This window comes from Musa acuminata, chromosome BXJ3-2 (assembly GCF_036884655.1).
Source record: "Musa acuminata AAA Group cultivar baxijiao chromosome BXJ3-2, Cavendish_Baxijiao_AAA, whole genome shotgun sequence".
NCBI classification, from domain to species: Eukaryota; Viridiplantae; Streptophyta; class Magnoliopsida; order Zingiberales; family Musaceae; genus Musa; species Musa acuminata.
In genome coordinates, this window is record NC_088350.1 from 16,340,135 (window position 1) to 16,351,515 (window position 11,381).

Here is an 11,381-nt window from a genome sequence, read left to right on the forward strand (position 1 = left end):
TATTGTCTTTTTTGGATCTAATCTAATCAGTTGGAGTTCTAAGAAGCAAAAGACAATCGCACAGTCTATAACTGAAGCTGTGAACTCAATTGGGTTACAAATCTCCTCAAGGAATTCAACTTCAGCTCTACCCTTACTCCTACAATATATTGTGACAATGTTGGAGCTATCTACTTATGTGTCAATCTAGTATTCTACTCATACATGAAACACATTACCATCGACTATCACTTCGTGCGAGATCAAGTTATCAAACATCAATTATGTCTCTCATGTACATACGGTTGATCAACTAGCAGATTCACTTATGAAGCCTCTCACCTGTAAACTATTTTTGTTGCATCGATCCAAGATCGATATCCTTGACAAGAGCTTAATCTTTAGGGGGCATGATAACAGAGAGATTTCCCTGACTGCACGAGGAAATCTCGTTGCTCAGTTGAAGAAAATCCTCTCTTTTAACATGTATAAATATATAAATGGATACCGTATCAAATTAATTGATATGTACTTTTTTACCTTTACAACCTCATTCTATCAAAACATACCGGGTATTACAATAATGCTTTTTTATTCCTAGCTCGGACTCCAATTTAGTTACTGTTGGTTAGTTTCTTAACGATGGATTCTATTGTTTTTGAAAATTAAAAATGTTCAGTTTTTGAGGATAAAAGTAAGAACAATTACTTTTTTTGAAATTCCCATGTCATAGAACAAAATGTTTCCGGTCAATGTTGCTTTAAAGTCACTTTAGATGAAAAATGGCCATAGCATTACAGATATGTTCATCTAAGCTCTCAAAGTCATAATCTACTAGAATATGATATATAGGTTACCCTTGATTCAAAAACAATTGCTTTGTATGTGGAAGTTGTGTAAAGAAGATAACACTGATTCTTTTTCAAAACATAGCAATCGGAGAGCAAAGAGCTACTAAAATTGATTTATACACATTTGTGGGCCGATGCAGAATAATTATTTCTTTGTAGTTTTTGTTGATGACTTTAGTAGGATAATTTGGGTTTATTTTACTAAAAATAAATATGAAGTTTTTTATTTAAAAAAAATTAAAAAAATTTTGAGACAAAAGCTGGTTACAAAATTAAAATTTTGCCTACTTATGGAGGAGAGATTTTTTTAGAAATTTTTAAAACTTTGGTGAAAGTAATGGAATTCATAGGTAGATGACAACATGCTACATATCTTAGCAAAATAGTATTGCAGAGGGAAAAAATATGAGTTTATTAGAGATGGCTAAAAGTATGATAAAAGCAAAGAATCTCCCTAATAAGTTTTGGACTGAGGTAATAAGTTTTGTCCTCGTCAAACTCTTTTTCTTTTTTATTATTATCTGTTATTATTCCATTTCATAAGTATTCTTATTTAAGTTGGTTTTAACTATCTACTTTTCAATGTCTATAAGCTAATTCATTATTCATTCTATCCATCATAAATAATCTCCTTTAAATCGTGTTGCACGTGCCACAAACACTGGACAGCGGTTGAAGCATCTCGACTACACAGGACAAGTTGCCAAAAGTTGCCTACACACTCTGTGGTCTGTAGCACCACTTTGTATCGACAATTGTATCATACATAATTTAGTTCACAGCTACGCATCAGTATCAGTTGAGATTAAAAAAAAAAAAAATGTTTCACTGTAGTCCATCTTTGTTAGTTGATTATCATTCGAAAATTAATTAAAAGTCTACACCATATTAACAACTTTTAAAATTCATTTTTATGTGAAAAAGTCAAAAATATATTTAGATATTTCATAACCATATGTCATTTTCCAACACAAACTAGCTGCAGTTAAAACTGGTCAATGAATGAATATCAACTTTAGGGATCTTAATATTTGGAGAGACAAACCATTTCAAAATTTCCAAGAGCAAATATGTTATTTCAAAACTTTATAAGAATAGATATAGAAAAATATTTAAAAACAATTCCTGGTCTCCCATTGGTCGATAGCTCACCAGGGTATGAAAATCTGATAGCTCAAATACCACAAAAACCCAATAAAGAATACCAACAAAATTGTTCCTGGACAAAGTAACTCAGATCAACCCACCCTGGTCATCCTCCACATGAAAATAATGAAAGGGAGCAAGCACTGCTAGATGATAATATTATTCAGCTATAGCAGCTAAGCATTTACAATACATGCTTCGTTTTCAAGAATTCTAAAATTCTCAATGGACAATTGATGATGGGAATAGTTGAAGAAGGAATCTGTTAAAACTGCAGATGCGATCCATCAGCTCCGCAAAAAAATGTTACACAACAGCGATAATCCTAAAAGCTGAGGCCAAGCTGAAGGCCAAGGGCTGCGTGGAGTACAAAGAGTGTCATGATACTGCTCCCAAGGAGCCCGTGGACGGTCCTCATACCTGGATTCTCCTGAACAAAAACGACGACTATTAGGAGTCCACTACATTTATTCCAATCAAAATGATGAGATTTTGGTGGTACAAGATGCTTCGAGGCATTAATTGGGATTCACATCTTGTGCTGCAATTTCTTTTTTCCCCTCCATGTAATTATACGTCCACTTTGTGCAGTAGCCGACTTAAATGTCACAGACCAATTTGCAAGTACTTAATCTTGAACAAAATAAACATGCCCAGAATGTTAGAGGTTTCTGAAAATTTTCACTTGGTATCAGAGTTCAAGTCAAACTGGCATCACAATCCAAAAGCTTAAGCTCATTATGTGTGTGTTGATACTTATTTGCAAGTCCAACTCTCTTTAATCTTAGAAAATGAAGACTAATCTTGACTCATCTCTCAATCTTTATACTACACATCAATTTTTTCAACACAGATCGATGAGGACTCATCATTTCTTAACATCAATTTTTAAGACGTTTTCTATCAAAACGGAATCAATTAAGTCGATAACTACCATCTTAAATAGTTGCATATTTATTCACTAATATACTAGGAGCCTTTAATTTTATGATGCTTTTATTGCATTAATTGTTGTAACCATCTGCTTCCCCTTGTTGACTTTTCTATTGGATTATAGACATATTACCATAAATGACATTGAAGTTACTCCAAACAAAGGCAGTAAGCAAATTCTTAAACCATCTCAGTTTAAAGAAATTGAACATATATATTTTATATCCCAACCAGAAAAGTTATATCAAATATCCAGAATTTGGATGTGTTTCTAAACAAAATCCAGATGGCTACATTTAAATGTGGTATCAGACTTTACCTCAAACAAGGTTGGTAAAAGAGACTGAATCGTCAACAGGGACAGGCCGATAAATCCAGTGACAGCATGAGGACTGCAGCAAATCATATTAACTGACTAATCCACTATAAACCAGTCTGACATATTCTAATTTATTCTTATCAGTAAAAATGATTAAGGGGAAAAAAAAAGGAAATTTCTCTAACATCATAACAATGATATGTTGACGTCAGGTGTCCGTAATGTCAGAATTTTTCTTTTTTTTTTCAATTACCTCTCAAAAATTGGTTTGTCAGAAGTCAGTAAAGCTGTTATCCCCCCGGTAGCCCCAAGAGCAAAGAATAAAAACATGCCTCCAAGGAGCTTCGGATGCAGGTCCTTCGCCTTGGCTTTTTCCTCCTTTAACAGTTGAGTCAAGAAAGTAATGAGTAAAAGATACCTAGCATCTGAAAAAAGCTACTACGAAATCAAGAAAGTAATGAGTATAAGAAGATGCTTCATATCCTTGAAAAAAATATTATTTTCCTCCAGAAAAAAAAAAAACAGTAGCTCAGTTAATAATGAGACAACTCACTGCATCATTTGACAATCTTATTCTCAATCCCAGATATGATCCATAACCGCCCATTGCAAAGAGAACAACAGCCTGCAGGATCATAAGACAAACTATTAACCTCAATTCAATATGTAGTCATTTTCAAAGCAGTCAACATTTAAACTCTTCGACATTTTCTGGGATTCTTTCTACAACACTTCAGGTTCTTTCCTGTACCATAGAGTTCATTGTTGTAGTCGGAAGAACTCTCAAGTCAGTCACTGGAATATAAAACTAAGTAGCTTTGTTATACCATAGAGTTCATTGTTGTAGTTGGAAGAACTCTCAAGTCAGTCACTGGAATATACAACTAAGTAGCTTTGTTATCTGTTTCTACACCTTGTAGATGTGAGCTTGGAGTTTGGACATCTCCATATTGAATTGCACTTTGACAACAAGAGATGCATTCTTTTATTTAACATCTATAAAATGACTAACAGATGCCAGAAAACCCAAGATCAGTAACTCAGCAGGATTGGAAGCTCTATAACTATATATTGGGAAGCTATTTAACATTTGCTTTTAAGCATAGGAAAATACTAGACATGAAAATGCCAAATGCTACGTAAAGTATTCAGTAGATATATAAACACAGATATGTTAATACATACATATATATTGTATTGAAGGACTCACCATATTTCCTGGATGACCCCAGTGCACAAGCCAATCAGGAAGATTCCAAGTCTTCACAAGCTCAACAAATGGCTCAAAAGCAGATCTTACTGCCTCAGCTATTAGATGTAAAGATATAGCAGTGTGTTGATACTATTATAGGTGCAGATAAGCAATTGAAAATGAAAACACAAAAGAAAGCATTTACCATTTACCGTGACAAACTATGATTTATAAGTCAAACAGACATTTACCAGCAAAGGAAAAACACTTCATCTTTTCTTACAAAAACCATCAATGTAACTAGGACATTATTGGTTTCACCAACAAGGCAAAACTATTGATGCAAAGAAGTAGCCAAGATTATTTGCAGCATAAGTCAAATGCTCTGCACTAACTCTCATAATGATGCACCAAAATTTCAAACAAGTTCTCCAGTTGTTAAGGAATTAGGCAAAGGCGTTACATAATCATCAATCACCAATCCAAGAGAAAAAGCAATAAATAAAAGAACTGATGCGACAAATAAGTAATGCACAAAGACAATGATCAGGGATGATCAAACCCAATTCGATTCAGACTCAAATTCAGCTGAAACTCAATTGGAGCCATCCTTCAATTCAGCTCAACCTTAGTATGAGTCGTACTCCAAGACAATTTTAGATCTAGCCAACTCAAACCCAAGCTCAAAGCCTAAGTTCGGTCAGCTCAAAGTCTCAACTCAGCTCAACCCACGTTGGACTCTGATTGATAGTGCAACCTTCATTAAGAGTCTTCCTCTCCATATCAATTAAAGGGAGGTGTGGCAACCCTAAACACAGTAGCATAGAGAGAGCCAACAGCAGCTTAAAGAGAGGGAGGCTGGCCCTAGAGAGAGGAAGGAAGAAAGAGGGTGGTGGCAGCAAGTTGCAGCCTCAAGAAGTCAGAGTTTGCGCTCAAGAAGTTCGAGCTTGCTCACGAAGTCCTTTCATATTTTTGTGCTTAGGTAGATCTTTTCGAGAAGAAATCTATATCATTTTCTCTGTGTGTTCTCTCTTCTTTCAGTGCCTCTATCAAGCCTCCCACAAAGCGTTAAATCCATCCTGAGGAAGGATCAAAATCACCAAATCTTTCCCAAACGGATCAGACCGTATCAGAGCTTTCAACCTTCAAGGTTACCAGTGAGAGTCTTCACAAATATCTGTATGCCACTATAGATATGGAGGACGAGGTGGAGGGTGGACTCCTTTTGTATGTTGTAGTCTAAGAAGCATGGACACTACTTTTGGTAGACATGTTCATGTCCGACACGTGTTGGACACACGGACACGTGTCGGACACTCGCATGCAACACTGCATTCGCATGGCCCTCACGTGAGGGTCATATACTTTGCAAGAAAAGAAATTTGGAGATCATCGCAAGGAAACATTATTGAATTCTATCTAGAGATTGTTAAATATTATTTGATGTACTCAACCTTTATTTTGGATATTTAAATTGTTTTAACTTGTATAATGATATTTATTTGTTCAAATTGCTAAGTTTATAAAATTTAAGTATAAATACTATAAAAATCATATTAATCAAATATTATATATATATTAAAAAATACACGTGTCCTCGCCATTTCCCTGTCCTAGTTTTTCTAAAAAATGGTGTATCGTCATGTCCATGTCATGTCTGTCTCGTGTCTATGTTCGTGCTTCTTAAGTTGTAGTCGGTGAATGTGCAGTCATCCTTGAGTTGCTTGCCTATGAAGATAAGCCTTTGCTGGTCAAAAGGATGTCCTCCTTGTCCTGGATCTTAGTCTTTAACATTGTTAATGGTGTCAGAGGTCTCCACCTCAAGTGTAATGGAGGTTACCATCAAACAAGGATATAAAGATTCATAGAAGAACTACAAGTATTGGAGTTTTAACATCGACCGCTGATGAAAAGAGACAAGGGCAAGATGGGGGAAAGTACTCCAATAGCATCGTTGGACCTTATTGACTAAATCACAGTGCTCTCGCAAAAGATGGAGGATGTGTTGTATTGGAACCGATCCCAAGCTAACACGATAGCAAAAGATGAAAGAGGCAAGCACATCGCAGCGAAGGAGGAGTCATTGTCGTCAAATATTCAACAAAGATGCACTGCGATGCCGATGCTATAGAACCAATGGTGAACACAAGGTACCAACCTTTCCAAGTCGAGGCTCGAATTGACATCCCTTCCTATGATGGCTCCATCAACGCAAAGATGTTGCACGTGTGGCTTGATCAACTCGACACTTATTTTACCCTATGTGGGTACATTAGCGAAGACAAAGTCATGCTTGTGTACTCAAATTGACCGACCATGCTCTATCAAGGTGGAATACCTACCTACTAGCCTATGTCGACGAAGAGATGACATGGAGACAATTTAAAAGACTCATTCGATAAGAATTCTAGCCAATGGGCTATTTCAAAAATCGGTAAAAATGATGACACACCTTATGCCAAGGCCGAGAGCAATCAGTGTACGACTACACCGAGTTTCAATGACAAGCTGTGACACTCATAATCTCCCTCGACGACCACTTGATGGTGATGAAGTGTACTGTTGGTTTGCACACCCAAATCAACACCAAATTGAGCCTCTTCAAGTTTCACGACATCTGGAGCACTAGCGGGACAACCATGGTGATTGAAAGTGTAGAACACACAGCAAGAGGATTGCATAAAGGCCAAAGAGGAACACTCGAAGGCCAAGAAAAGTTCCAGGAACAATAAAAATCCATTTTCCACAAAGAGAAGTAACCACTTTTTTTATCATTATAAAATTGTTAAATACATAAAAGAGAAGTGTCAAAAGGTTCGCCTAGTTTTTTCCCAAAAAAGTGGAAGAAGAAGGATCAAAGTTAGCTAACGACTATGATCGTCGATACTAAACTTGCATCAGTTGACTATACTCAATGATGGCGAGGCCAAAAGTTATAGACTCGAGTCTAACCTTAGTCTAGAGGTTCGAGAAGAGCTCTTTATGAATTTGACCCCAATCATCGACTCTATCATTGATGTCGACAGTCAAAAGAACTTCATGTTGGCAAACTTAGTCTAGAAACGTGGCCTACAAACCACACCTCATTCAAACCCTCTCTGTTGGGTTGGATCCACAACGATGTGGATATGAGAATAGATCAACAGTGCAAGTTTCGCTTTGCCATCACCAGCAAATACATCAATAAGATATTGTGTAAACTGTAAAGTGGTGTTGCCTGACATATACCATGTAATCATTGGAAGTTTATACCTTTGAGACTGAGATGTCATCGACTACCATTGGCCCTAGCAATATAACTTCCGAAAGGATTGTAAAAGGTTCATCGTCAAACAAGAAAAGAGCGGACATGTCATTGATCACATGATAGTTGGTCAAGCAAAAAGGATATTGAATGCATGCCAAAAATTTATGCAAATGCTCATCTGATCAGTTGAGATGGGAATGCAAGCCTTAGTCTTATCAGCAGCATGCAAGGAAAAGGATGATGGAACGTTGGACTCATCAATGGGTATCTGAATCTCTTCATCAAAAATAGTAGACTACCTCCATGGCAAGCGGTAGAGCATAAAATATAGCTCATTTCCGATGCACCACTACCAATCTTAGCATGTACTAGATTTCAATTTGGAGATTGTCGAAATCCGATGACAAGTGGTTGAGCTAATCAAGAGTGAGTCAGCAAACCGAGTTGTTCCCCTTGCAGATCATTAATGGTGACGGTGATGAAAAAAGATAGATAATGATGCATGTGCATTGCCTACCAGTGAAGAATTGGTATCCCCTACCTTAGATAGAGGACTTACTGGACTATCTCCAACATTATCTTAAGTTCTTAACCAAACTAGATATCAAGTTGGGTTATCATCAAGTCTGAATTCGAAAAGAAGAAACATGGAAAATAGGCTTCAAAATGCATCAATGGATGTTCGAGTGACTGGTCATGCAATTCAGACTTTGCAACACCCCTGCCACATTCATGCAGTTGATGGACGACATGTTCTGTCCACACATTAGTGACTTTGTCATCATCTACCTCAACAACATCCTTATTTATAGTCGATCGAGGGAAGAACATATTGAGCATATATAGGAGGTGGTCGACCTTTCAGAGAAATATCAACTATGGCTCAACCTAAAGAAGTGCAAGTTTGAGAAAGAAAACCTCCTTTATCTTGGCTTTGTCAGAGGTGGAAGAAAGATCCAGATTGACTAGGACAAAGTCAAGGTGATCTACAAGTGGCCGAGTTTAACAACAGCCATGGAGGTTCGGAGCTTCATGGGGGCATGCTAATATCTCCGGAAGTTCATCCGAAACTTCTTCGTCCTTGCTGCACTTCTATACTCCCTCATCGAGGCAAGTTAAAACTAGAGTGGATGACAAAACACAACGATATGCTCCTCTTGCTCAAGAGAAGATCAACGATGCTCTAATCCTACCCTTGTCGAACTTGCAATGATCATTTGAGTTCGAGGAGGACATATTCTAATATACGATGGGAGCTGTTTTGATGTAAGATGGTCAATTGATGACATACCTCTCCGAGATGTTTCAAGTTTCTCAGAAGAACTACCCAACATATGACAACAAATTACTCGTGCTAAACCAAGCCATCAAGCATTAGCATGTGTATCTCCCTGGGAAAGCCAAGAAATTTCTCAAGCATATCCGATGGGTACACGAGGAAGTTAAACAAGAGCTTCAATGGGCTCGATAGAAATATAAGGATCGACATGACTGACATCGGGTTGAGGATAGGTTTTAAGAAGGTGATTTCATCAACTATACTTAGGGAACGAACAAGTATAAGGAGGAAAGAAACTCAAGCTCATCCAACATTGACCATTTAAAGTCTTGAAGCGAAGTGGAGACAACACTTGCCAGCTCGAGTTGCCTTCGTACATGAAGATGCACTTGGCTGTGAACATGGAGACTTGAAAGCGTTCGAGCTATCTATGCTAGATGACGATCCGAGTGAGATGCTGCCTTCGCTAGTTGACTTGATGACCGACCAAGTAAAGACTCTGGACGAAGACATCATCATCAAAAAGAAGATTGCTACCATAATACGAGGCATCAAAACAACTTTCCAAGTAGGTAGTAGAGTACAAAAGTAGAGTTCTGCAAGGTGGTACACAAAGGTAGCCAGCGAAGTAGTGTTTCCCCATTAGGGGAGCTGTGATCAGGGACTATCAAACCCAGTTCGAGTCATACTCCAATTCAGCTCAAACTCAGCCTGAGTCATACTCCAATTTAGCTTAATCTTAGTTCGAGTTATACTCCGATAAAATTTAGATCTGGCCAACTCAAACCTAAGCCCAAACCCAAGCTCAAAACTCATTTTCGGCTAGCTCAAAGTCTCAACTCAGTTCAATTTGATTGGAAGGAGAGTTGGACTTGGATTGAGAGTCCAACCTTAACTAGGAATTTTCCCCTTCACCCTTCACATCCAGAAAAGGGGAGGGTGTGGCAGCCCTCAATACAGTAGCAAAGACAGAGCCAACAACTTAACGAGAGGGCAGCCGACCCTAGAGTAAAGAGGGCAGAAAAAGGGAGCAGCAGCAAGTTGCAGCTTCAAGAAGTCAGAGCTTGCGCTTAAGACGTTCAAGCTATTGCTCAATAAGTCTGACATTTGTTGCTCAGAAAGTACTTTCATAGTTCAATATTTAGGTACATCTTTTCAAGAAGAAATCTATATTGTTTTCTCTTTTGTGTTCTCTCTGCTTTCAGTGCCACTATCGAGTCTCCCATAAATCATTAAATCCATCAGGAGAAAGGATGCAAATCACCGAAAACGGATCACACAAAGTCAAAGTAACATATATTAAAGAAGGCAAACCACCTATGATCAAAACCTAATGGGTCCATGCGAAATCTGGGAGGCACTCAGCAAGTGGTCATATATCAGTTGTTAGGTGTTAATCCACAACACACAACCGGCATTCTTAGTTGCTGTGAAGAATTGAATGCCCCATCGACTTCTTCCACAATTATCATGAAGTGCGTCGAATAAGATTTTGCCGCAAGAACATAAAAGAACTAGGGTAAAGATCGGTGGTAACTTGCAGGACTATACTTTTCCAAACTCAAATAGTCACATTGTAGAATTGTTAGGGTTAAGTGAAGCAGAACAAAATAAGAAGGGAAAGATCGAGTAGATCGTAGAACAATTGGGGTGCACTAAGAGATACCTCCAGGGAGCGTGGCCGCAAGCAGAAGGGGAAATGGTGCGACGGAGCACAACAGCGTCTCTCCATGCCTATATTCTCCTCTTCCATTAGGTCCCCTCCTGCATTGGTCGCCCATCACTCTCAAACTCCCTCTCCTCCTCTGTATTTTAGCGGCGGAAGAAGTGGGAAAAGAAAGACTTCCGTGATAAAGGCCATTGGAAATGGCGTGGAGATGAAGAATGGAGCCAATCATCGCCATCGACGGCACAGCCTATCGTGCAAGCTTTTGGTGGGGAGTTCCGGGGAAGGCTTCGAAGATAACAGAGCTGCTAGTGTGCGGACAAGGAGATGAGCCTAACGCCGCCTCCGGACGATCGGAGCGTGTAAGAAGCGAAGCCAAGTAAGGACTGGGCGCGCGTGGAAGGAAGCGAAACCAAGCGAGCGTGACGAGGACGAATCCTCTCGTGGTAGCGCTTCGAATCGATCCTCCCTTTCGGGCCCGACAAAAAAATCTTTCCGACCGGCAACCCGAATCCGAAATCGTAGTCCGATCCGACCATGTTTGGATCCCATTCCTTATCGGATTTGGCCTATGTGGATTGGCTGGACCATGCAACGGAATCAGAGTCCTCGTCAAGTGTACATATATCATCCAAATCGATGTAAGATCATGATCTACCTTCCATTACGTCATAAAAATCTATATATTCATTTATAAATTAAGTACATTTGAGACATCATGTTGGGCTGATTATACACATCACTAAAGTACATTTAATCTCACTTAATT

General features: G+C 38.5%; 1 protein-coding gene across 1 annotated transcript; it reads right to left on the reverse strand.

Annotated features, from left to right (window-relative positions):
• Nucleotides 1-2,094: 2,094 nt before the first annotated feature.
• LOC103968560 (uncharacterized) lies at nt 2,095-11,038 on the reverse strand. The gene is made up of 6 exons (XM_009381822.3): nt 10,613-11,038; nt 4,439-4,536; nt 3,782-3,853; nt 3,482-3,606; nt 3,229-3,301; nt 2,095-2,406 (listed from the first exon to the last, which is right to left on the reverse strand). The coding sequence occupies exons 1-6, from the start codon at nt 10,848-10,850 to the stop codon at nt 2,302-2,304; spliced, it is 711 nt and encodes a 236-aa protein (XP_009380097.2). The 5' UTR covers nt 10,851-11,038; the 3' UTR covers nt 2,095-2,301.
• Between the last annotated feature and the right edge of the window lie 343 nt (nt 11,039-11,381).

What these genes read in the sequence shown, in the direction of transcription:
- LOC103968560 (XM_009381822.3), bottom strand. Translation starts at nt 10,850, where the DNA reads ATGGCGATGATTGGCTCCATTCTTCATCTCCACGCCATTTCCAATGGC. An exon ending in GGGGTCATCCAGGAAATATG is followed by an intron (nt 3,854 to 4,438) that starts GTGAGTCCTTCA and finishes ATGATCCTGCAG; the next exon opens with GCTGTTGTTCTCTTTGCAAT. An exon ending in GACAAACCAATTTTTGAGAG is followed by an intron (nt 3,302 to 3,481) that starts GTAATTGAAAAA and finishes GATTTGCTGCAG; the next exon opens with TCCTCATGCTGTCACTGGAT.